The sequence below is a fragment of the Lonchura striata genome, chromosome 1A (assembly GCF_050655825.1).
Source record: "Lonchura striata isolate lonStrDom1 chromosome 1A, ASM5065582v1, whole genome shotgun sequence".
Taxonomy (NCBI): Eukaryota; Metazoa; Chordata; class Aves; order Passeriformes; family Estrildidae; genus Lonchura; species Lonchura striata.
The window spans coordinates 46069086-46096281 of record NC_140741.1 but is presented as its reverse complement, the minus strand read 5'-3'; the positions used below and the strand labels follow the sequence as shown (position 1 = coordinate 46096281).

At 38.8% G+C, this 27196-nt stretch overlaps 2 protein-coding genes across 7 annotated transcripts in view; both read right to left on the bottom strand.

Annotated features, from left to right (window-relative positions):
- RASSF3 (Ras association domain family member 3) overlaps positions 1–9480 on the bottom strand; it is a 104087-nt gene extending 94607 nt beyond the window's left edge. Inside the window, exon 1 of the mRNA XM_085568811.1 lies at positions 9204–9480. Within this exon, the coding sequence (XP_085424937.1) occupies positions 9204–9480 (277 nt within the window). The remainder of the gene's footprint in view (positions 1–9203) is intronic.
- Positions 9481–10796: 1316 nt separating this feature from the next.
- TBK1 (TANK binding kinase 1) overlaps positions 10797–27196 on the bottom strand; it is a 28389-nt gene continuing 11989 nt past the window's right edge. For all 6 annotated transcript variants that reach the window (XM_085570154.1, XM_085570158.1, XM_085570156.1 and 3 more), the window contains 14 exons: positions 26557–26736; positions 24843–25039; positions 23607–23665; positions 22375–22466; positions 21850–21951; positions 19807–19885; positions 18821–18942; positions 18619–18695; positions 18237–18276; positions 15861–15962; positions 15675–15771; positions 14525–14631; positions 14143–14214; positions 10797–13292 (listed from right to left, as the gene is read on the bottom strand). In XM_085570154.1, coding sequence (XP_085426280.1) covers positions 13241–13292; positions 14143–14214; positions 14525–14631; positions 15675–15771; positions 15861–15962; positions 18237–18276; positions 18619–18695; positions 18821–18942; positions 19807–19885; positions 21850–21951; positions 22375–22466; positions 23607–23665; positions 24843–25039; positions 26557–26736 — 1378 coding nt within the window. In that variant the 3' untranslated portion in view covers positions 10797–13240. The remainder of the gene's footprint in view (positions 13293–14142; positions 14215–14524; positions 14632–15674; positions 15772–15860; positions 15963–18236; positions 18277–18618; positions 18696–18820; positions 18943–19806; positions 19886–21849; positions 21952–22374; positions 22467–23606; positions 23666–24842; positions 25040–26556; positions 26737–27196) is intronic.

The window sequence follows — 27196 nt, the reverse complement described above, 5'->3', positions numbered from 1 at the left end:
GTGAGCAGCTGTCCCCTCTGCTATGCAAGCAGCCTCTGACCTCCTACCTCCCCACAGCAGTGCAGAGGTCAGAGCCCAGCGGGCCCCTGTGCAGGGCAGAAATGCCCACAGAGCCTCCGTCTGTGTGGTGCCTGGGGTGCGTGGCAGGTCACCACCTAGTCAGGAGAGCTGGGTTCACCACACTGCCCAGCTGTGTCTGCCTCCCAACCCACTTTCTGCATGGCAACCTGTGCCCAACAGCTGGAAAGCAAAGGGGTGCTCATGAAACATCCATCAGTTTAGACATGTCCCTGTCTACCCTGACCTACAGAGCTCAACAGACCAGCTCTAAGCAGAGGGGGATACACGGTGACCTGGTGCCTGCCTTACTGCAGCCCTTCCATACTCACTGACAGAGCTGAAAGAACTAAAAATACCCCAAACTAACCTTCATTGCTACAATAAAACACTCTTAAATGAACTGTAAACAACCAGCAGTGCTTTACTGGAAATATTCTCTTGGGGTCTGATGAGTTCATATATTTTAAAAGCAAATTCTCTGCTAACAAGCATCTTTTAGAGCAACACAGCAGTGCTGAGATACCATAAAAATGAAGTCTGATAATCAGGAGGAGCACACACAGTGGTGCTAGATGTGAGGCAGATGCAGAAGTCTCTGCTCTGGAGCAGAAGAGCATTTTTTCTCAGTGAGGATTTACTGCCATTTCCACTCCCCCCAGCTCTTAGGCAGCAAATCGCTGGGATGAGTAAAGGATTTCATTTGCTTTGACTTCAACTGGAACTTCTCCATTTAGTCTGGTTTCAGGAACAAAGATCCCCACACACCTGTTCACAATAAGAACTATGTGTAGGAAAAGCTGAGAGTATTAAGCAGTATCTGCTTGTCTACATTGGCAAATATCCCTATTAACTAGGCTCAAAATGAGGTTTTGCTTTCTTTGCAGGCGATAATATACTTGGAAAACAAGGCAGTGTCTTTCCAACCTGTCCCAATGTGGATTATATGTCACTATGCTATATGCTACACATGAAGGCACAGTTCAGTATGGAGAAGTCAAGCCTCCACAAGGATATTTCCCATATTGATGGACCTTGAATTAAATTCTGTTCAGCTGTAAATTTTTATCCAACTATCAAAAAAAGGGCCCTGTCTAACTAGTCACTGGGATTCAGCAATACCACGATACTGTCAAGACACAGCATCACTGATTTCATAACAAAACATAATTTATAACATCATGATGTGTGACAAGGCTATGCGGTTGCTAGGAACTTAATAAAGAACACAACTAATGAAACAAAAGAAACAAAGACATGCTGCATTTGACTTTAAAACAGTTGAAACTAGCACAATACTTCCAATTTCCAGCTCAGCTGCTCATCCCTCCCAAATCCGAATAAGCAGCTATATTTGTGAGCTTTCTAAAAAAACTTTTGATTCTCAGCAGCTGCATGTACACAAAAAGAAAGGACTAAAAATTAAAGTGATTGGCAATCTGCAACTTCCAAAACCTTGCCTCCTTTTGAAAGGTAGTAATTGAAGAACTGTAGTATTCAAACTGATGTGAAATACATCTGTTATCAGATTTAATGATCTATTAATGACTCTTTTTGGAGAATAATTTGATTTCTCCCCTTAAGATGTAAGGAGTAAGAAGCTTTCTTCTTAGCAATAGCTCCAACGAAACACATCCTGGATTTTGAGGAAGAAAATCACTGTTCCAAAGCACGTTAGGTCAAATTTGATTAGCTCTTGTTTAATTCAACAATATATTACTCTGTAAATAAATGTCTTCCTGCATTGTTACATGGAAAAGAATGTCTCTCTGTGTATTTCAGCAATATTTATTCTCGATACTTTTCACTATCATCCATTGTACTGTACAGTCATTCCCTGTTTTATTTCAAATACTTCAATCAGTGAAATTTGTTCTAATTTGCTTTATGTTTTTTTCCAGAGGCAGGTAGGACCAGTACTGTGATGGAAGTGTGTGAGGGAGGGCATTGCTGTTGCTGTGCTGGTGCAGCTGAGCATCAGGAAGGTAATGCACTATTTCCTGGAGACTGCTGCTGGTACAATGTGCTGCTCTTGCTCCTCTTTACCGTGGTTTGGTTACAGGTTTACTGCATGTCTGAAGGTTTGTGCTTCAAAACTAAAGCTGAATAAAAGATTATAAAGCCAGATGAAGAGAACAATAGTGTAATGTGAAAATAACAGATTTGTGTTAATTTTAGCTTTGCATTAGATATTATATTAGTAGCAGCAAATTCAGGGAAATTATTGAACAGTCTCTAGGAAAAGCACTTTTGTATTGTAAACAGCTACACTGCAAAGCAGAGGAAAAATAAAACTCAAGGCTAAAACTGGAGAGAAGATACTGAGTTGCCTTGTAACATAGTTTGACACATAGGATTTGACTCGGCGCGTGATAGACATTCGCCTGTGGGCTTTGGGTGACTTTGTGCCAAAATTAGTAGACTTCTCAGTGAGAGCTTGCAGGGAACTATCATTAAGAGAAAACTGATTGAGGCAGAAAAACCTAAACGTGTCAAACTGCTAAAACAGTATGTTTGTTCATCCTAATCTGGTCTGCTTAAAACCTGGTCATTTTTAGGTGCAAGCAAGCTGTGACCTTCCTTCTTTAGATATCTGTATTGCAGTAGGAACAATTACATGCTGTTTGAACTTGAGATTAACCTTGTACATTTCTTCTCTCTTAGAAAAGTAGAATGTTTCTTACTTTAGCCACAGCAGCTGCTAGATAATAAGTGAATATTTAGAACAGGAGTATAAGAGAAAAGTACAATACAAGTGGACTTTCACTGTAGCCCTCCATACTTTCTTCCAAGCTCCTACACTCACTGTCAGGCAATGGCATCCAAGCTTCTGCACACAGTGCACTCTCCTTTGCTGAGCAAAATTAAAAAGGCTTTCTTCAGTACTCAGTATAGTGTGGAGAAAAGAGACATGCCTAGCAGCTCCTAAAGCCACCCCGCCAGCACAATGCTGACCTGCATTTCACTGTCTGGATAAAGAGATCCTTCCAAGAAGGCTGGAGATTTCTGGTAAACACCACTTAACAACAGAAGGAAGAGATGACCACAGCCCCTGGACAAGAGCTGATCTCTAATGCTTGACCAGTGGATCTCACAGTTAAAATGTTAGTTAATGTACTGGGGCTTCCATCTCTGTCTGCTTGGCTCATAGCAATTCAAAGTGTGACTGCTTCTTCCTGTCCAAGCATATTCTCTATTAAGGACTTACATTGACCTCCTACTGCTAGCCCTAAATGCAAAAAAAAAAAAAAAAAAAGGAAAAAAAAACCAAAAAAAAAAAAAACCAAAAAAAAAAAAAAAACAAAATTATGTTAGTCATTTAACAAAAATACATTATCCAGTAAAACCTTCAGTTTTACCTTTTTCTGCAGTGTGTTAAAATCACAGATACTAGCAATATATATATAGCATGCAGGCACAACATAATTTAAAAGGCATCTGGATCATTACATCCCACAATGAACTGTTGAACTTTTAGCATGGTATAACTGTATAAAACCTGCAACAAGTCACAGGAAACTCTTCAAAGATTTCCCATGACAACATCAAGTTTCTCCTTGATTCCCAAAGACTTTCTCTAAGCAGACAATCAGGAGTTATCACACTGGCAAGAAATGCGAATATTTTTATAACTAAGATTTTTGCTTTTCTAAACACATCATTGCTTCAATGTTTTATTACACATGTTGAATGCATCCAAGGTTAGGAACACTGCCTACAGAAACACCAGTTCTATCATGTTTCTATTAGTAGACCCCTTTCTACTCCTGTATCATCTCTCAGATACTGGTGTGTTTGAAATTAAGCCTTATGTCATCTGGGGTCTCTCACCCTGTATGTGAAACAAAACACAGGGTATCTCACATCAAGATGCCCTGGGCAGAGGAGGCTCCTGCCTGCTGAAATAATCCTCTGAAGGAGCTCCCATAGAGTCTCCAAAGCATGTGAGGAAGACAAGTGGGAAAACCACAGACCATTTTCAGAGCTTTTCTTTTCAGTGATTGCATATGAATGTAACAGGATGATTTTGAAAATTTTTCTCTTCACTGCTGTGCAGCCTCAAAACAACTGCTTGTATTCTCTGTAGTCTCTTAGGTTTGCATCTGAGACACCCAGACTCTGAAGAACACCATAATTAATAATTAACCATTTATTCATGAGATGATGAAAACAAGAACAAAGAAAGGTGCTCAGAAACAGGTGAAAGTTTTTACATGGGACAGTGTATGGCTTAGGAGTGGAAGATGGGACTCACACATGAAAATAAATGTCAGCCTAAGAAAACAGGATCCACCATAACTAGAGGAACACAGTGAGGAGTTACCACTCCCTGCAAACAGCAGGGGGAAGAACTCAGCTTTGAGCAGTGAGAACCTTGCTGTGGCTACAGAGACCACAGAAATGCCCCAGGAGGCAGAGAGGCAATGGGGAAGACACCAAGCATTACTCTTGAAGAGCAAGCTCCAGCAAAGCTGCTTCCTCTTTCCATCTCCACACCTCTGCCTTTCACCCTGTGCCAGGCGCAGTACAGTGCCCAGTGCAGGACAGAGTGCCTGCTGCACTGCACAGGGACTAATATTTTCTCCAGCTCTACCAGCCCTGCAAGCTCCAACAAACTCCACTGGGGCCAGCAGACCACCCACACTCCTTCAAATCTAACAAGGAGGAAAACAGGGCTCTCTCTGAGCTGAGCTCCACGAGCAAACCCAAACCCTGACACCTCCTGCTGCTCCAGCCTCTAAGGATTCTGAGAAAATGTGGCCATTTTGGATTTAAAAGAAAATATAAAGCACTGGGGAAACTATGCATCATTTAAAAACTCTCTGCAGAAAGAATGGGAAAGGGAAGCAGACTCCCACCACTGTTATTTCTAATCTGATGCCCAGTGCTCACTCTCTATAGATAAAGCTTTCAGAGGCTCCTTCAACTCTGAATAGCTTTGGTAATTCAAGTAGTAAGCCTTGTAGTTTCAGCAACTTAACGCCCTCATTACATTCACTTAAATATGAATGTAGTCCTACTGAAGAGATAATGGACAAGGTCTGTTCTCTTACCTAAAAACAATATGTTACACAAATTTGGTGGTCAAAAAAGTGCTTTCTGAAGGGAAAAAACCCACTAATCTCTGTGATTGCTCCTTTCCTCCATATTTCACTTTCTACAGGGGCATCTACTTCTTTGCTACTCCTGACAATTAGTAGGCATCTAGATAATATATCCTAATTTTTCCTAAGGTTTTGTGCTGCTGCTTGATTTTACAGATATTTAAAAATCCTTGTAGTAGGAGAGCTATAGCTACATATTAGAATATAACACCTCTGCTCTTCAACTGCACTAAAGCAGGAGTCAGCTACTGCATATTCAGAGCCAACATAAAAACATGTTAAAAATTGAACAAGGCTCCCACCAAAATACCCATTTCAGCAGAGAAAAAACAAAGAGAAGCCCTGACACTGTGCTGTACACTTCACAGGGAACACTTGCTGAAAAAACAAAGACTGAAAATCTGGTAAAAAAAAAAACAGAGAAGAGACCATGTCCCATGACTAAATCCAGGAAAGGAGACACCTAGTTTTCATGGTGCCTCCAAAGAATCTGCTTAAATATATTTAGAAAGTTTTAAGTGAAAGTCATGTAGAACCTGTAGTTTCTATATATTCTCTTAAGTGAAGAGTAAAACTTCTGAAAAGGTTTTCATTTGGTTTCATCTGGTTTCATCTGGTTCAATGGAAAAGTGAAAAATTCAAGGAAAAAGCAAAGTTACAGAAATTAACTAGGAAGTCCAGAGCAAGTGGTGCATAATTCCTTTCATGCTCCCACCACCTACGTACACCCAGTCTGTTCTCCAGACTATGAGGAAAGTAAAACTGCTCAGAAATTGTATTGCATAGCATGGCAGTAGAGACTTTCATCCAAAGCCATGATAAATACCTTATTTTTCAAATGCCAAATGACATGTTGATACAATGCAAGAACCTCTTACACTACATAATGCTGCACACCATCAATAAGATAGAAGAAACTGAGAATTTTCACTCCAGACTACCTTTAGATTGTGAGAAAAACTGAATGTTGAAAACAAAACCCACTCTTTACTGTAAATCATTCCATTACATAAACTGGAATAATCCTGACTGCTTCTATTTCAAGCAACTTAATGCAGAGAAGTCAGGGCAAGCAATGGAATTCTGCATCTGCACCAGGTTTTTACCCCAAATAATAGAGGTGAAAAGGTGAATAGCAGAGAAAACCTGGACTGCTAAACCAATTAAGCCTCTCTTGAAAAGGAGTCCAAAACAACAGCAAGAAGTTGGATACTACAAAGTATCCTTTTCAGAGGTATTTCCTTACACTTGGCTTTCTGCCTGGGCTAGGGTCCAGGAATATCAGCATTGCCTTACTTCTTTATAAAAAATAAGTTGCTTGAATAATGTGCACCTTGTGCACTGCATTGAAATAGACAATCCTTAATCTTGACTTTTTTCTTCTGTTCTCATCACTCGTCCCTGAATAAAATGAAAATAGTTTTTCAATTTTTTATCAGAAGTGTGAAAACTTGTGAATTTCAAACAAAAATCTCACAAAAGGCAGAAAGACCTTTCCTTAGTAGTTCAGGGATTACAGCTCACTTTATGAGGTATACCAAGGAGTGTACAAAAACCCTAAGACAGTCACAGACTCACTGAAAAATGGTAAGAGTAAAGCCTAACTTCTACTGAAGCTCAGCTTGGGAATTCCTCAGATACATTGTAGGGAATGAAGGACAGAGATACTCAAAGAAATCCCAATTCCCATAGACAAATCAAAGACTTTTCTTTCAGAAAAAAGTCTTTATCTAAATACTTTAAAATTACTCCTTTGATGTACCTTTTGACTGCTTCCCTGTCCCAGAGGAAATTTCTCATGCCTTTTTATCCTTGTCACTACACTCACCATGTCTGACTTAGATCATGTCTAATGGCAATGATCTGGTGAGTCTGATCTGACTTCAACCAATACTGAGAGAGGGTAATTTAAATAAATATAGCATTTATGTCTTTGTGATTCAGAATCATGAGAATTTAGTACATAGGTCCCTCTTTATTACCAGATGCCCATCTGGAAGATGCTGGTTTATTCGGCTTTTTAGATGACATTAAGTGGCTTCTGGAAAACATAGGTTTATTTGAGAAACTTCCAGCACTGTTACACCTTGCCAGGCAGATTAAAATCTTTGAAATGCACTTCTAAACCTCTGTTGTAATCTCTGCTTTGCAAAGGATACCCAAAGGAAACCGTGGCATTTTCACAGAGGCCACAGATTTGGCTATAGTCCTGGATGCATCCGATTCAGCTTTCAAGGCCAGTCTAGATGCACTTTAGCTGCTGAGCACAGCCATGTCTGCTGCCTTCCCAAAGGGGACACCTTCCTGTCCTAGACTCACTTGCTCACAGAAGAGCCTGTGACTCTGGGTGTGGACTGACATCTGGCCAGAGTGGGTTCAGTGACTCTGAGCCAAGAGGGCAGCCAGTCACACACACTCCTTCAGGTCTTCTGAGCTGTCCTGACCCAGTCCCTACTTTTGTTGCCCTCAGCCACTTTATCAGCCAGATCTGTTCACCAGTGTGGCTCAACAGTTGTGCCTGCCAAGTGGGTGAGAACAGAGGTTCTCACAGCAGCCCTTGTGCGCTTTAGCTGGTGTTTCCTTTCATCTCCACAGCACTTTACAGCTTCTAAATATTACATTCATGCTAGATCATAAAAGCTGAATGTTTCCTCTGCTACTTAAACAGCAATTTTAGAGAGCAGCTTGAAGTACTATGCCTCATAAAAATTGAGCTTGTCACGGAGGAGAAGGAAAAACATTGTAAGCTGTAATCGTTCTGAGAAAATGTTGCTGGAAGGTACATAACCAGATGTGACACTTGAAGTTCTTGTCATGGAGCATTTGATCATAAAAAAAATTATTATTTCTAAGGTCTATTTTCACATCAGTGCATTACACATCCTGTCAGAACAAACAGTGCACTAATGCAAATGATAAATAGAAGTATTTTATTTTCACAGCCAAAGTATTTCCATTCCAAGAATAACTGTAAAAATTGAGCTACTGAAAGTGAGTGTAACTGTGAGAACAGTGTGTCATAATATAAATTACATTCATCAGCAGAGGACAGTATGAGGTTATTGCATCTCCTTAAGACAGGAAAAAAGGGAGAAGATTGACCTGTGTTTACCACCCTGTGTTTCAAATATCAGCTGTTAAACAATGGCTCAGTGATGTAAACCAAAAGCAAACCACACACCTGAACACATCACACCACTAGGGATAGCACTAGATTGTCCTAGAAAGTGCAGCAGCACTGCAGCTGTGGGTGAGGAACAGCCAGCCAAGTGAACATGCCCATGGAGATCTATGCTGAAATCACCCTCGGGCTTACCATAAAGACAAATAATGTGGCCAAAGCCTTTGCAATCAATCAAGGGATGGCAAAAAAGGACTTTTCACCAGCACTAGATAATGTATGTTGTCCTACTGTAAAGGACAGGAGCTAGAAGGTGAAGGAAATCACCATATTTTAGAGTGTGACATTGGTAACGAAAGGGATGCAAAGGAGGAAAGTCACTTTATAAGCAGGAAAAGGAAAGCACACCTTTGTCTACTAAGAACCAGAGCCCAGAGAACGAAAGGACACGTATGTACATGCTGTGTACGTGGGACATGCGACACACTAACGCAGCTCTGCCTTGGGCTTGACCCTGACGGCCAGGGAGCAGAGCGCACGGCTTTCGGCAGGGCTGGGAGCACTCTGGAGCGTCTCAGGGCAGCACTCCCCACAGCCTGTGATGCCCCCACAGCCTGTGACACCCCCACAGCCTGTGACACGCGGTACCTTTCCGCCGGGTGCCGACGGAGCACTTTTACCTGCATCTCACTGCACGCACCCCACGCCAGGCCGGTGTCCCGGCAATTCAGCCGGCAGCCGTCGCGCTCCAGCGCTTCACATGGCGAAACCCTGGCTCCCGTCGGGGCTGGGGGAGGAGCGCGTTCCCTGGCGCGGATCGGGAGTCGCCTCACCTGGCCCCGCGCCCCTCGGTTTTCTGAGGGTCTGTCGTCCCCCCGGCCCCGCCGCTCCCGGCCCCGCTCCCCGCCGGAGCCGCTCACCCGCGCAGCGCCGGCCCTGCGAGAGGACGAAGCGGCAGCACAGGTCGCACCACGCTCCCGCCGCCGCCGGCCCGAAGCGGTGCGGGGGCTTCGGCGGCGGCGGCGCCTCGAAGATGGTGCGGACGTGGCGGGGCCGCGGCGGCGCCGGGCGGCGGCGGCCGCCGAGCGCGGGGCCCGGGCGGGCGGCGGGCGCGCCCGGCTGCGGGAGCGGCGGCTGCCGGGGCCCCGCCCGGGCCCGCCGAGGCTTCTCCCGCCGGTCCCGCGCGGCCGCCGCCATGCGGAGCGGGGCGCGCCGCGGCCGCCTCTGCCGGCCTCACGGCGCCCGCGGGCGAGGGGAGCGCGGAGGCGGCGGGGCGCAGGAGGCGCTGCACCGCTCCGCGTCCTGCCGAGTCCTGCCGCCCGTCTGCCGCCTCGCGCCCCGCAGGCACAAACTCCGCACCGGCATCAACGCGCTCCGGCGTGCTGCGGCAGCCCCTGGCACAAGGGGAGCTGACAGGAGCTGGCGATGCGCTTCAGTAGGTTCCCATTAAAATGAACTGCCTCAGCCCCTTAAAGCAGCTACTGCGGGAAATACTTTGCAGGGCTGGGTAGAGCTGCCATAACCTACACCTCGATGGGGAGGCTGTGGCGGCCAGGGTAACCAGAGCTTGCATTCAACGCTTGTGTGAGCGTCCAGGAGCACAAGGCGAAGAACTGCGCCGTGGCCGTTTGCAGCACGCCAGCAGCTCAGCCTGCCGCTGCCGGCCTTACTGCCCACAGGCAGCGAAGTTCTCGGAAAGATGGGCACCTACGACTGCTGCTGCCTGAGCTGGTTCCAGTGACAAAACAGCAAATTCCACTGAAGGATACTACCCCTACCACATTTTTTTGGTGACTGATGAAAAAAATAAAGCTGTTTAGGGCACAGAAAAATAGAAGGTCGTGAAGCCTTGCCAATGGCAGAATCAGTCACAAGAGCTCCCACCAGTTACCCTGCTCCTATAAACCCTCTTCAAACGGTATTGCTATTCCCAGAACAATCTGTTCTGGCACTAGCCTCTCTTTACCATTAGAAAGGTTTCTCCAAAGTTGTAGGCTGGGGGCTTTTTGTTTCAGCTACAGCTGATATTAATAATCTATAACCCTTTCACCACACAGTGAATGATGATCTTCTGGAACAGCCTATAGATTACCAAAGACTTTTACTTCCCCTTTCTTCCAGTCCTCCCTTCTTTCAGCCAACAACCCCTTTCTCCCAGTTCTACTTAGAACTCTCGAGAAAGTTCTACAGTGATTAACTACATTAGAACTGATTGAGTTCTACCAGTGAGCAGAGACTAGGACTTTTACCACCATTACAAGAACTAACATAGTTCAGAACACATGTCAACCAAGTAGTTAAAAAAAATAGAATTAGTGGCTCTACCATATTGCTTATGCTAGTGATTCTGTTGTGCAGGGCACATTTTCTGAACAGTTAGATAATGCAAACTGAGTTGCAATTTGCAACTTCATGTTTCAGGTTCTCCGTTGTGCTTACAAGGAAATAAATCTTCTAAGGCAATCCTGAAATGAACAGAAAATTAAATTATGAAAAGACAGAAGTACACACTGTACAATAAGTGGTTGATGATGTATTTATGTCATTAAGCTGTTCACTCATGCATTTTCACAATTGATATGAAGACAGGTTTGTTCAAGTAACAGATAATTAATATATTCAGCTGATTCCTACAGCCCCCCAAAACAGTAAACCAGCTTCAGGAAGAAGAACCATATATTACTTTCTATTACTTATTTTGGCAAATGAATAGCAAAATTCATAGCATCAGGACACTTAGTTTGAGAAAAAAAGTTGATAGTACCAACACTATGCTTTGACTTGAAAAATTATTTGCTTCATAATAATGTAATCAGAAGATTATGAACTGATTACTTCAAGTTCCTTAGCTACTGCTTTGTTAAAATTGCTTTAGAAAAAGAAATTTTAACATGATTAAGATTACTGATGTATTCAGCAAGACTAAAGCCAGCAATGTTTAAAATAAACATAAAATATAACAAAAACTTTTAAAACATGTAAAAGAATGCTGCACATATTTCAACATACAGACTATATTTTTAGTACAATTAACTTTCTTTTTCAGACTGCTTTAGTATAAAGAAGTTGAAAATTATAAATTCCTCATAGCATTTGATTTCTTTCAAGATTAAGAAACAACAAAGTGTTATAATATTGGAAACAAAATACAGTTTATGCACATCTAGAGAGCCCAATTCTTTTAACATTTATTCGTGTGTTTTATTGATACTCAGTGAGACTGTGGAGGTGAATGAACAAATGTACAAGCAAGCATTAAAACATTCCAGTTAGGCATAATTCCAGTATTTTCAAACTGTTAAGAAAGTCAAAGAAAGATGTGTGACAAATGGCTGCACTCTTTTTGCATAGCTAGGTTTTTCTGGTGATAAAGAGAAGCTGCTCACATGAGTGTAAAAATGTTTGAATTCCCTTTTTTGATTCTCACCAGGAACACTGGAATGCAGGTCATGGACATCAAGGCAAGGGAATTTCCTTTTTTTTTTTTAAATGAAACACTCATTTATAAATTTCCTAAGTTTCTTTCAAAATATTTTCTAAAAAGGAAATTAAAATGTTTTGTGTTCTGACCGGGACAGATAAGCAGGGAATAAGCATCACAAAACTACCAGATGCTATCACTGGTCGATGTTGTTTAGCTTACACCTAAATGTTCCACCAGTAATTATGGAAAATTCTAAATATAGTTGGTCCAATTCTTACAGGTGTAATGCAGCAATGAAAAGTGTTATTGGACACTGCTGAACATCCATGGTCAGGTTCCCACAAGGAAGAAATGAGTTCTGTAATATTTGCATGCTCATCTGAAACAAGTATGTACACCTATAGTATCCAAACAAAGGGATGTTTCCAGAATTTTTTGTTTTCATGTTATCTTTTTTATTTGTATTTTGAAGCAGAATGTTTCACTTTGCATCTCTGTATCCCAATCATGTACTACTGGAAGTAGTAACTTTTGATGCTGGAAAATAAATATACAGTCTTACTATATTTTCCATCAAAGTTTGGTACCTCAGTTGGTACCTTATTTTCCACTATTCAATTACTACTGAGGTGTGATACTATCCAGTCTACTGACTGATTTGTGGACAGTCAGTACTAATACTGACTGTCCACAAATTCTCCTCATACCAAATTTTTAACCTTTTAAAAAAATCATACCTGCAAATAAGATTAAGAAGAAGCTGTTTTACGTACCCACTGTTGTAGTGAGCAACAAGATTTCAGGGAAAGTCTGAAAATGCTGTACTCCAAAAGATGATTTTTTACATTCATTCTGACAAGCTGGAGTGCAAAACTTCCATATAATAAGCAGTCAAACAATTACAGACAACATGGCACCAAACATTTAGAGAAGTTAAAAAAATATTGTGAATTTGCTTTCTCAAGTAGAAGTGAGCTAACAGTTTGAATGTGAAGGAAAGAGAAATTTATTTCTGTGCTGTCCTATCTGCACTCAGTCTCTATTCACACTAATTTAAAAACATCTCATTTAAAACATTCATCATGTTCTGTGATGATTAAAGTCATTCAGCTAGACTCCTACATAATAGTGGTTGTTGAAGGAAATCCAAAATATCCTTTATACCACGGTGTTTTGCAAGTCCTCTTGCAATGAAGACTAAATTGCATTCTGAAAAAAAAGGGCAATATTCAAAGCAGACAAATGTCAGTTTCATCAACAATACTTTTCCCTTTAGGACTCATCAGAGATCCTCCAAGGGGCTCAATTCCCTGCCAGAAGTTATTCTATCCTAAAAGTGACCAATAAAAGATATATATTTCTTTTGTATTTACATATTATACATATTTACATTTTCTTTAATATTACAGTTGCTGAAGGAGAAAAAAAAAAAAAAACAAACCTGGATACAGGTTTATTATCTGCTTTTAACTGTCCCAACAGTATTTTTTCCCTTTGAAAAAATTTACAAGTTCTCTTCAGGTCCTTTGGAAGCTACATACAGTCCATGTTCCGCAGGCCACCATCCATAGTCAAGGCACCAAATCTAAACCAAAAAAACCAGTATATTTTTAGGTGGTTGACTAGATTATAGAATCAATCTTTAATTTGTTTATGGGGTTTTCCTTTCCCTTGCTACATGCCAACAGAGGCATTTGTACCTAACTTTTGTATCTGCAAAGAAGATGGAAGAAAGGAAGCTTTGCTTCAAGTATGGGACTGGGAGTGGGGAACAAAATAAAACTGATCCAGCTTGAAGCTAAACTCCACTCTACCAGCAATTTACCCTGGGACTTTCAGGAGAGATTTATTTTTATATATCTTCTCATCTTCATAGGAAAAAAAATCAAAATCAGTCTGTATATGACAATGATAATCCCCTCTCAGGATTGTAAAGAAACATGTTTGACTCTTCATTTTACTCACGCAATCTGTAAACTGTAAAATCATTAATTCAGACTGGTGTAATTCCACAGTTGTCAAAAATAACCTCTAAAAGGGAGGAATTAAAAGATACCACTGCATTGCTGCAACAGTATTGTGTTTAAATTCAGCATTGATGTGTCTGTGCAACAGGATTTTTTATTATATTTTATATTATGTTATTATATTTATATTTAATTTATATATTATTTTATTACATTTTAGTATTTATAGCTAAACCAAAGTAATATGGAACAACAAATGCCACAAAAATTACTGTAAGTTCATTCTGACTCAGCCATGTTCCAAGGTTTTGAATAATTTTTTTTTTGTTATACCTCATTTGAACAGCTCAATATATATTTACAGTTAAAGACATTAAAGAATCGTTCCCTTAGTTTAAATTCTGGACCTATAAAATGTACCAAATTAAGCCCCTAGTTTCAGCCTCAAAAGGGAAAACAAGTGCTTGCCTTTCCAAAATGTGATTGTTTTCAGCCAGCTCTTTAACAACACCTTCCATTTCCTCCTTTAGTTTCTTCATCCTGTAGTAACCAGAAGCAAATGAGAGATTAAGTTTTTTTGGGGATAGATACCTGTTCTGATCACTCACCACCAGAGTTTTCAGCAACTTGCCATTATATACAAAACAAGGGACAGGTTAAGTTGTTTATTTACAAAGAGACAGATAATACATTAGTGCTGTCCCCCACTAACTTCCAAATCTCTGCCACCACTATAGCAATGTAAAATTCTTGGTTTTAATACAGCAATCACTAAGTAATTTAATTTGTTTTCAATTTCCCTGTATAGCAAGCATACAATATTACATCAATCCCATTACAAAATTCTCACCCAAGAGTCATTTCTACTAATGTGTTTGAGCTTGGATAGACTGTATTCATCGTATGTTTCATCCCATTGGAAGCTGCAAACATTTTCTGTGGCAAGGCGTCTTGTAACTGTAATAGATAAAAAGGAAATTTTAGTTACATTAGAAGTTGTCATGTACATCTTGATGCCCACCTTAAAATCCTTTTTTAAATTCTCCACTGCTGTGGTACCTCATAAATTCATTTCAGTACTAAGGTGGCTGATATGCTCCAAGATGAGATCATCACAGCAAGTTTTGTATTGACATGACCAATAATTCCCTGGTTTGTTCCATCTTCTTATCTAATACTTTCATAATAAACTCTGGAAAGGAAGAATTATCTATTTGTTATGTCTGTAGATATCCTAGGGAAACAGGATCCTAATCACTGGATTGGTGGTGCAACTAAAATACAAATAACAAGTAAAATGCTGCTGTTCACCATTCCTAAACTGATTTTAGAATTAGCAAGAGCTTTTTGTTCATTTATCTTTCCTTTCTAAAAAACAATTTCACTACATGAAAATGCTCTTATTCTCTTAATCTTGAGGTAATTCTGGTAAGTTTGCACCCTGTATAGTCACTGTCCAAATCATTAGTTTAACATCGTTAAGTATGTATCCCATACTCTTGACTATGGAAGAAGCATTTTTATACTTCATAAGAGAATTAGGATAATCCTCTAGATCTTCTGAAAATATTATGGTAACAGTTGCACAGAACAGTTCTCAATGAACCCACATCCATTGCACTGATTATTTTTTTTTTTGAGGGGGAAATTATGGGAAAAAAACCCCAAATCATTTAAACCCACAAACTCCACCAGAAAAACCCTACACTAAAAAAAAAAAAAAGACTGCCACCACAAACCAAAGTAGTCTCACCAAATTCCAAAACTGAGTTACAATTCACAAAACCCCATTATTCAGTTATTCAAAAAATAACACCATCCTCCAGTCCACACTGACATGGCAACAAAGCTACTGCAGACCACATAGGGCACCCACAAAGGCCTGTATTTTAATACAACTGCATTAATGTAAGACTCACTATTAGCAACACTACTGACATGAAAATATGCAGAAGTCTTTTAACTATGCAAATGCTTCCCATAATTTTGAAGCATTTTACCTCATTTATATAATCCTGGTATTTGGACACCTCTTCTTCAATACCAAAACATTGGTTGGTGAGAGCCAGTAATTGCTTCCTTGTGTGAAGCATTTTCCTAAAAGAAAAAGAGTTTTCTTTTAAGAGCTGCTTATATAAAAGTGGTGCAATGAACATTGCCAGATATTAAAGAAATCAATAGCTTGCCTTGTCCAGTCCTCAGCTTTGTCCAAAAATGCATCATATTTGCTGACACATTCATCTTTGAAAAGAGCTATGGCTTTTGTAGCATGCAAATACAGCTTCTGCCTGCAACACAGGAACAACCAAACCAATGTCATACTGCTTTCAAAACCCCATTCCTCTAACTTTCTGAAATCTGGAGAAAGGTTTGTGGACTTAAAATTTGTGCAGCCACCTTTATTCAAATTGTTGTAATGTGTAAAAACTCAACATTCTACAGGAACTGACAATTTATGTTTCAAAAATATACCCTAGCAGGGAGGAAGAAAATTATTTTAAGCACTTAGTTTGTATTTGTATTTTTAGATTAATAAATGGTCAAATGTCTTCTTTGAGTCAGCTGGTATATTTCATAACTCTAAATGGAAAGGACAAAAGTCCTAATTATTTTACATTTGCCTAGTGCAGATACTTGGAACTTCTAGCATATATGAATAATCCTTTGCACTGAGTAACATACATGCAAGAAAAAGAACACGAGTTTTGTATCAGCCTAATTTTATGACAAGAGGAAAAAGAAACAAGCAGAAAAGAAAAGCAAGGAAAACAAAACCCAGTTCTTGTTAGTGTGGCAGACAGTAGTCCCAGTGTAATTGCCTCGCCACGCCATGCATTGCACCAGTAAGTGTAAGGAATACTGGAACACTACAGACCAACACCTACTTCAGGTATTTCATTAAGTCTTGCATAATAAATTAAATGTTAATTAAATGTAGCAGCTAAAGTGTAGCTGGACTGGTCATCAGGAATGCATACCTATCATTCAACCAGAAAAATAAAATTCAAATTGAGTGCTGCTCCCTTATCTGTCTAGAGATAAATATTATATAGACCAGCCTCTGCTGATAATAGCTTTAACAAAAGCCACTGCCATTTCCCTGTGGGGTCAATCAAATATAAAAAAAGATGGACTTACAATATCAAACCTGTACAGTCCCAGGGAGATTATTTCTGGTAGAAAATATACCAGTATTCAAACCATGAAAATGAAGCATACTTATTTGAAATTTATCATACACTACGCAAGGACATGGTTTTAGTAGTAGAAAACCCTCTCCTCTGCTTGGCAGTTATCCAGGTTAGGTTTCACTATGGGAAAATCAAGTGGCAAGGTTGTGCCCTCTGCATGACAGTTTCCTATCTGTAACTGTCAGTAAAGCCACACTCGTGGCAGGAAGAGCAAGATTTTTTTAGAAAATTATGTAAGTGGTGTTTAAATTCATTCAGCATTTAGCAAAGTCTAGGGAACCATGCAACTGAAGGAGAATAATTTATTTACTTAAACATAAGCATCTAGCATCATTTGAGGTAGAATCTTAGAATAGTTTGGGTTGGAAGGGACCATAAAAATCATCTAGTTCCAACCCCCCTGTCACAGACCACTGCCAGGGCTGGGGCAGCTGCAACTTCTCTGTGGTCCTGTGTTCATTTGTTCACTGCCTTCACAGTGAAGAACTTCTTCGGTGTATCCAACTTAAATTTCCCCTCTTTCAGTCTGAAGTCATTACTCCTTGTCCTATTACTCCTTGTCCTGTCAGTGTAGTTCCTGATGAAGAGCTGCTCTCTGGCTTCCCTGTAGTTCCTGCATCAGCTACTGGATGGCCACTAGGAGGAGGACTCCATGCAACCTTCTCCAGCAAAGATAGCCTGCTTCTGACCACCTGTCGTCCATTTGACAGGTTTCCCATTTGACTTGTGTCCCATGTCCCAGTCTCAAAGCAAGTCTGATATTTTAGGGCAACTTAAATGGCATTAGCCATCTGCATATGAAGAATTTAATAAATCCTGAGACAAGTACAGCAGTATAAAATCAGTGGAGACTATGGGAGTCTTGAGACCCAAGTTTAGAGACACCACAGATACTTGATGCAAACACCTTGCATGAGTGACAATCATGAAGAATAGCATTAAAATTAATTTTGTGTGCTATATTTCCTGTAAGATTAAATCATTCTAGAACCTCATTGAGCTAGTTCATATTTTACTCATCTGTAGAAAATTATCTCCACCTTAGCTACAAAATCATTTTGATCTTATTCAGGGCTTTTTCCTGCCTGAAAAAAAACAGGGAAGAAGTGAATTTCGTACAAAACAGATATGCCCAGATAGGTATTTTCTTTTTAGAGGGCCTATCAGTGAAAAAACTCTACAGCCAGAAAGCACCTCATTATGATATGCTAGTACCCCAAGGTATTTAAGATATTTAAAAGGAATTCTTTCCAAAGCAATCCTAAAGAGGTTACGATTTACAATAAAATTAATAGTACGGATTACTGGCAAGAGCATCTGGAGGACCTGAAAGCAATCATGATAGTTCCCAAAAGTAACTTAAACACTTACTTGTCAAACTTGTGTATTTGTTCTTCATTATAAGGAAGCCCTAGGATCAGAGCAGATGACACACATTACCAATCTATCTCTGCTAGTTGTATTTATGCAAAACTCTACTAAGTTTACCCATTTTCTACACAGTTTCCTTCTTTTTACAGGTCAAAGTAGTCATATACCTTTTTTCTTCTCTCTAGTCTTGCAACTCAAATTTATGCTATTAATAGTGGTGTTTCATTCATAAGGGCTTTACCATGGTATCAAACTAAGAACCTACAGACGTATGCACTGTGGTTAACTGTCTATACCTACCACTAATACCCTAGTCAAACTAAGACTGACCTGTGCTTTGCATTACATTTTATGTTAAAAGTGAATAAAATAAATTACTTACTTCGTTCTGCTTTGTCTTTTTTGAACTGATAGTAGATGTCTGTGATGGAAGACAGCAGTGCCTGCAGCCTTTCTGGACTGGAGTGACCAAAGGAAGAAAATTAGATGTTTTATACATAAACTCAAGTACCTATCAATGAGCTTTGTGAACTACAGCTCAATGCTGAATTCAATACATATAAGAACAGTAAGCAGTTACTCACTTTCTGTCTTTTGGATGCATGCCTTCCTGATTTGCCCAGGTGTCAGCCAGTAAACCACCAGGAGAAAGTTTGGTTTTGATATCTTGCAGACTAGTTTCTATGGTGCCCTGAGAGCTGGAGAGCTACATAAGAGCAAAAACATTCAATCTTATCACTAGGTAAAGTGAAAAATGACTTGATTATTACTTGAGCACATTAATACTACAAACTTGTTTGTTTCACTGATCTCCATTAAATAATTATGTCCAATTATCTGCTTAGGCTTAGCTAGAAGCAGATAAAGCAAGGTATTATTAAAGAAAGAATCATATTTGATGCTGGCATTTCTATTACTTAAAATTTACTTTCTTTCAACAATAACTTTCACCCTTTCATAAATCCCTTATTTACTTCTATCCTTATTTTTCTAATTTATTAAGAATTCATATAATAACTATCCACATGATTCATACCTTCCTTTCTCTGCAGTTCATACAACCTTCACAATAAAAATACACTAATCATCTTTTGCTTTTAGAATGGAGAACTTTATACCTGCTCCCAGTGTATTAAGTTATTTTCAATTTTTCCTTTCATGACTGGAAACATGAATGCACATTTCAAAGCAGATCTCTTTGAAGAGTGTTTGTGAATGTAACATTTTATAAAGCCAACAAAGTAGTCAATTATTCCTTAAGGAAAGGAAAAAATGGAAAAGAAAAAGTAGCAAAGCAAAATATATTTCAGGGTTATAATTCTAGAGTATTTTAAAAAATTGGAATATCTTTTCAGGAACTCATTTTCACTATACTGAGCTCATATAAAAGGATATGCTCTGTTTTCAGAAAGATATTTACATTAGTATGGACATTTTAACAACTGGCAATCTAGAAACTACATTGAAAATTCAGAGTTGTTATTCACAGAAGCCTGTGTTATCTTGTATTTAGCTTTTTCTTTAGAAACACTATTTTCAGAATGACAGAGTAACTTTGTCAGACACTTACACGCAAGAGTTTTGTGTGTATCTCTGAAATTTCATCCACTTCTGATGCTTCCAAATTGATCTGTATCAAATTTTCATATCTGTCCAGCAAAAAAAGATAGTTTAAAAAAATTAAACAACCAGTGACTACACTCGAAGTATTTCTTGAATTCAGATCATAACAGTAACTGCCCCTTCTCGTATATGAAATACAGTCTCTGTCTAGCAACAACCAAGAAACTGACATGCGGCCAATAACAATGGAAACATTTTAGATTTAAAAAATAGTCCCTGATTTTTTTCCTACATTGGAACTGTTAAAGTTGAAACTTCCATTCCTGAATTTTTAATTCTAGTTTTATTACTTGTACTTGACAGGCAATGGCAGCTATTTCCTTCCATCAAGTAATTTTTTTTAATCTTATCAAACTAAATATACTTAAAGTCTGTGTACCAAAATGCTTTTCTGAGAAAACTGACTGGGTTAAATGTTTAAAGGCTGGGATAGTAGGACCATCTGTTCATATTGATACTTTCCATATGACCATAGCTCAAGTGCCAAATAAATTATTCAGGACAGTATTTTTCCTGTTGAGTCTCATGTACATTTTAGTTTTAAAAACACCATCACAAACAGCTCAACTGCTTTCAAAAAATATATGCTTCACTCAAGTTCAATGCTTTATTTACCTTTTCAAATAAAGACTTTGTATTGTCATGCTTTGAAGGACAGCCTTGAAAAGGAAGGACAAACAAGAGGACATGTCCTTTAGAAGACTTTTATGGAGTTAGCAAAGTCAAACAAACTGAAAATCCTGACCCTTTGTAGGAGGCCAAAATGCAAACACATGCAAACACATAGAAAATTTCTGTTCTCATGAGAACTACTCCAGTTAGCAAATGAATGTAATTTTTTTTCAAACTGCTGCTGAGATACTCTTGAGTGCAGAGTCACAAAACAGAATTGACAGTGGCATCTTCTGAGTGGCTTTCTTCTGGCAGAATGCAGGAAGAAACTATCTGAACCAAACACAGACTGATCAAGATCTAGTCCTGCCAACTAGCGTAAATGGGCTTGAAGAGGAGTTTGGGTTCTTGCCATGATGATTTGTATCTAGGCTGCACAGGTGTTATCTTGCAAGTTACCAACTTCACTATTTCACTGTTGTGGTTTTGTAGTGTTTTTGAAGCCAGTACAAACAGACACACCTGGATTTTAAGGTAGGTTTGGCACACACACAGCAAATCTGTCAAACCCTTGAGCATCCACAACTACTGCATATAAGGTGTTCAATTTGCACAGGCATAGCAGCTCCAACAGGTTTAAGCTTAATTCTTAAGTCTACTCTGCAAACTCAGCAGTTCTACATGCATGTGTTAATCATATTGTGGAGATCTGCATTTTCAGAGAAGCCTGGTGAGAAGTTCAGAAAATTCCATGACTAAGAGAGCATTTGGGAAAGACTGGCAGCAGGTTAAACAGGAAACCTACCACCCATAGCAGAATGCTAAGAAGAGGTGCTATTTAAAGTTCCTATCACACTGCCTAAGAATAACACCTTCCTGGGAAAGGACCAAGGGGGGTTGGGCTTGGTTTGGGGCTTTTTTTGCAGCTGCTCTGTGTTGTATTTCAACACGAAAATTCCTTCCACACAGGAAATACTAGTGTCTTAAAACTGTGTAAGGGGCAATATTTGAAGTCATACACAACCAAACTCAGTGGCAAAAGCACTAATGAAAGCAAAGCTATTTGATTCTTTGTCCAAGCTTTACTACAGCTTCTAGAGTCAACAAGAGCAAATGAGATGAGTCAGAGAAGAAAGGAGAAAAAGAACACACACAGTTACCACTAATTAGTAATTACTTGTTCTTATCAGGTTAAGCAGCAAGAATAATACTATAACTTGAGTAACATATAGGACTCAATCTGCTTAAGTCAGCACCATGGTGACTCAAATTTGATGTTTACAAGCAAAAACACTGCAAATAATCATAACTTATAATATTGTTGTCACTAAAAATGAAAATGAAGAATCAATGTGCATGGTGTAGTGCTTCTACTCACATTTTCTCAGCTTTCTCAATGTTTCTGCTGCAGAAATCCAGCCTGATGACAATCTCTGCCTTTTTATGAACAATTTCATTGTAATCATCCTTGATTATTTCACTAAAAAAGTGAAGCATTAGTCTGTAACAAAAGTATTCAACTGCTATCCTACCAGCAATCAGTAATATAGTAATACACCTGCACCACTAACAGCCAAGAGGAATTGTTTTCATTAGAGATGCATTAACAAAATCTATATAAAAATACCTTGTGCAAGCTGTTCAATTCCATCTGCATGTTACCAGAAGTTAGACTTAAATTATACACAGAAGAAAGTAAATTTGCAAACACCTTAACTTTAATTATTAAAAAAAAAAATTAGTTTCCCTAATGACAGGAAAAAGAGAGAAATACAGCCTACCCTTACTCAAAGATAACCAAGACCTCCCAAGATATCAAGAGATTACAGAATTATGTATTGATAATCAAGGCATATCTCTATTTAAAAAAAAAAAGCATGATGAAATGCAATCAGTTGCTTACATTAGCCATCGAATTCCTTTTCGCATCAGCTCCTGGTAAAGTAGCAAAGAACTGGCAACTCTACAGGCATAACATACAATACCTGTCACTGCCTGGAGGAAAAAAACCCAGCGTAAGTACTGATCTGGCATCCTTTTAACAGTCGCTTCAAGACAATACATCACAACAAAACTACACAGATTAGTAAAAAAAAGCACCATGAGGATGATAGTTTAAAGTGTGTAACTTGGCCTAAGTTTTAGTCAGGCAACAACCAAACAGACATCATGAAGGCAGAGCTAAACATGGGTTTTCCAGTTATGCTGAAGTACCTGTTAGGGATGAAAACAAATCTCACAAACAAAAATGACACAACTTACTATTTCTGTCAAAAGTTACACATACATTTCTTCAATAATTTAGGAATCAAGCACATACATTAGAAGGAACTTGTAAAAACTGACCCTTTTTTAATTCTAAGGCTAGAGACTCTCTTAATTTAACCAATTCCACTTACAAGATTGCTGTGTTATTTAGAATTGAGAAGAAAGTTTCAGATATTATAATTTAAAATACTTTAAACAAATAGTATCAACTGATGCTTTTCTGTTTATTAATTTTCAAGATTACTGGTACTTAAAGGGGCATACATTTTCAGGACTATCATGTCTGAATAGAAGGCTCCTCAGCAGTCAGTATTTCACATATATAAGTGGTTGTCATGAAGTCAAGCATGGCTGTGCATACATACAGTAGTTTTAGAAAAACAACCAAAAGAATGCAACATCCTTTACTTGTCTCCCACAGATTCTGAAAGTTTTTGAGAGGCAACAGAAATTCCACCCTCTGCAGAGTCCTAGAGACTCCTCTCTATTAAGCAAGAGTTATTTTTCTAATGTTAAATTTTGCACCATTAGAAGTTATGAAGCTTCTAAGTAACTTCAGGACTACACAATGTCAGGATCCTTTCCCTACAAGTGCTGAATTATACAGTAACAGAACACTTTGAATTTAGAAGACTGGACTTTGGGTTTAGTTTAAAAAAAAAAACCAACAAACCCAAACCATATTTTGCATATAAAGTACAGCTGTAATATACTTTTCGATCCTTTGTTAATATATATTTCTATCAATTAGAATCCTCATTAGCATACTAAAATAGTTTTATTAACATTATTAATTTGAAAATTAAGTAGCTTTCATTTCAGTATCATTATCCAAGACATATATAACCTAAAATGGTAATTACTCACTTTAGCCATACTGGCATCCCCATCCAAATCGTAACGTTGATGTACTTTAGGAAGTAAAACTGAAACATAAAACAAGTGTTTGTTTTTCATTATTTTTGAGAAGAGACTTCAAAAGTTCAGATTGTTTTCCCTCCCCACCCTGTACACTGCTTTTATACCTTTTAATAACATGGAGTTCTCATGCACTCCTTTAAAACCAGCCTTTGTCTTAACTGTTTTAAATAACTTGGTATCTTCAGCAAATTGTCCTTCTTTTTCCAGACTCACTTCTAAACATGCTGCACAGCACAAAACTCATGCAGGTCTCCACCTGCAATCTCTCTCCATTGAGAAAGCAAACTGTTTCTCTATGTTCTTCAGCCCCATGTTTGCCAACACAGGAGACCATTCCCTTTTCATCACATGGTTGCTTCTTTTCATTGAAGCTCTTAAGGGCAGCACTTCACCAACCTCAGGTAGCCCCTATCACCTGAATCTCCTTTGTTTTCACACTCACTGGCTCCTTCAGAAAGCTCTGTGACACAATATAGAGGCCCTGTTGATCCTTCCACAAACAGCTCACCTACCCACGCTCTTCAGCACCTCTGTGTGAGTGCCAGCTGGCCAGAGCAGTCAGTATTTAGGACATTCTGACAAAAGCAACACTGACCTCTCAACTGCAGCCATGTCCTCCAGCTCATCATTTATAAAAAAAGGGCTCTGACATAGACCCCTTTAAAAGCCTCACAGTAATAAATGGAAATTCTAAACTGTAATTTCTTTTTTTTTCTCCTCTGTCATGGTATTATCTTATCCTCTGAGCAAATGTAAATTGTAAAGACCTCCTCTGTTAACTAAAAGGCTAACCACATTCACAACAAATAAAAAAAAAAAAGTAACACTTGACTTTCCACTTGGTGAATAATGGAACAAAAGAACCAACTTTGAGTTACTTTCCATAATGTTTCTTTCTACTTGTTTTAAGTGTCATACTTCAGAAAGGTTCATAACTCCACAAGCACCACTACATCTTAGCACACTAATGTTTGGGTTCAAAGGACTTGGAACATTACAAGCACCTACTGTTTCTATAAAAATGTTCCGGATACTCAGCAGTTTTGAAAAAACTTCAGATACCAACAAAAGAAAATTTCCAACACTATTTCTAAGACATAACAGACATAAAACAATTACATTAAGTAACCCCAACTATTTACAAAAGATAGCTGTGAGAAAAGTGAAATTACTTTTATATACCTTCTTCATAGATTAATCCAACAATGTTCACAGCCTCCCTGCTTACTACAAAGATAGGATTCTCCTCTGTTGTTCTGGGGAAGTGCTGTGCCAATCTGCCAGGCTCTAGTATTAAGCGCCGACCTTCATATATTAGTTCTTGATTCTGAGATGGTATTTTTGTCTGTTTGTAGACCAACTCATGAAATATAGCAGCTCTATAATACAAACAATATAATTGGTAGCAGTTAGACTCAGTACAATAGCTCAGCAATTCAGATTTTGTATTATTTAAATAAAAATTGCTTTTATTTCTGGTCAATTAAGAACTGGGTTTACACATTAAGCACTTGACTTTTAAGTAAAAAAACAGTAGCATGGTGCTTAAGATCCCATGTTGCTGTGTTACAAAAATAAAAGCTATTTCCTGCAAAATATCAAACTTCCTTTCTACCTCTGATTATCTGCCAAAGCACGTCTGTCTAAACAAAATTGCTCTGGTCTGAAGGTCAGTAAAAACAGGCAATACCACATGAGAGGAAGGAAGCCTACTGAAGTTTTCTATGGCGTATCCTTTTCTTGAAAGGAGATGGATGGTCTCTCCAAAAGCAGAGTCTGGTGTTTTAGATGTCAAAAAATTAAATCCAGCCAGTAAGCTAACAGATAGCCACAGTATTTCTTAAAACAGCAGTGATAAGGAAGAGCAAAGACACTTTCGAATTTTATTTACAGCAATCAACAGATACAAGGATAAGAACACATAATAACATCATACCTCTCCCCCCTAAAAAACCCTACCACAAAAGCCTACTGCCATAACAGCAACCAAAAAACTAAACTAGCAAAACCTCCCACAAAAACCTTCAGTACACTAACAGGAAGGACCAGTTTGCCTCCTGTGCAGCACTAGTACACTACTGCTTCTTAATACTACAGGTAGTTTATAAATAATCACATATGTAAATTATAATAAAAATCAGAAGCAAGATTTCTCTGCAAAAACAGTATTTAGGCTCTCTCAAAATAAAAGTGTTTGAATAGAAAAGAAAAATTGAAGTGGGCAGAACTGTATTTACACATTTGATGAAATAACAGTATGTATCAGTATGTGTAATAGAGATTTACACGTGCTCTGTATTACCTGTAATACAGCAGAGAAAAGACATTTATGTTTGTACGTCTTACAGCTTTTTAACATCAGTACTTCATGGTCAAAAAGGGAACCCCACACAAATCAGGATTCTAAACTGTACCAATTACCACTTCAGAACCCCTGTGAGAGTTTTACACCAGAGACAATGTGTGCATTTTGTATGCTTGAGGACAAGGTGAGCAAGAGATGAATACAGTCTCTAAAAAACTACTTCATAAATAAGGAATGTATAGAAAAGTGCAATGAGTTGGCCTCTGTTGTCAAAACAGACATACTGTTAACACATCAAGGATTAGTCTGTGTTCTGTCACTAAAAATGACTAAGTTTAAGATCAGTTGATTTGACCTTCAGTGACTTTATTTTTGATCAACATGTTTCTATATGCACTATGACTATGCAGGAGAATTGCACCCTTTCACTTCCTCAGATAAACTGCCAAGGAGGGTTGCTGAATTTGTAACACTGGTGACTTGAAGTCACAGGCTACTGAATTTGTAACTGGTGATCTGAGTTCACTGGTGATCAGTGCTGTTAGCCTGAACAAGAACAAAGTAACGCAAATAGAGAGAGAACACACTTACGTATTATAGTTGTGAATATAAACTTTGTGCAAGGTCATCTGCTGTAATGAAAAGATGTGGATTATTATTCGGTGCAGTATGTCACTCGTCTCTGCAAAAAACTGGTCAAATCCCCAGCATTTTTCCTGGTCTGCTTCAAGAATATTCGCAAGGACAGGTGTGAGCAGTACTTGCAGACCCCTAGAGGACACCAGGAAGAGATGAAACAACTTGGTTCTACTTGGAATGTTTTGTTTTGCAACCAGTTGCAATAATTTATTTGACTTGTCTCATGTATACACATCTATTATCCCTTAAAGAATATGTCAGTGCCTTTTCTCCTAGAGTGATCAACAAAACATTCAATGGCAATGTCCATTGTTTCTCATTAATACACATACTCTAAATGTTTTCTTTTTACACTTAACTATAAAGGGTTTTTTTTTGTATTTGAGACATTTCACTCACACTGTAAAAATTACATAAAATTTTCTGAGTCTACCTTGTAGAGCTGAGGCCACTTTCTGCCACCCTAGCAGCATTCTACCCAGCTCACCCCACACACCACAATGTATCACTAAAGGAAGCTACTGCCATTTAGGATTTGCTGGTGGTGACGCTTGTGTAAGCACACTATGTTGCTTTCAATCAAAATCAGCTG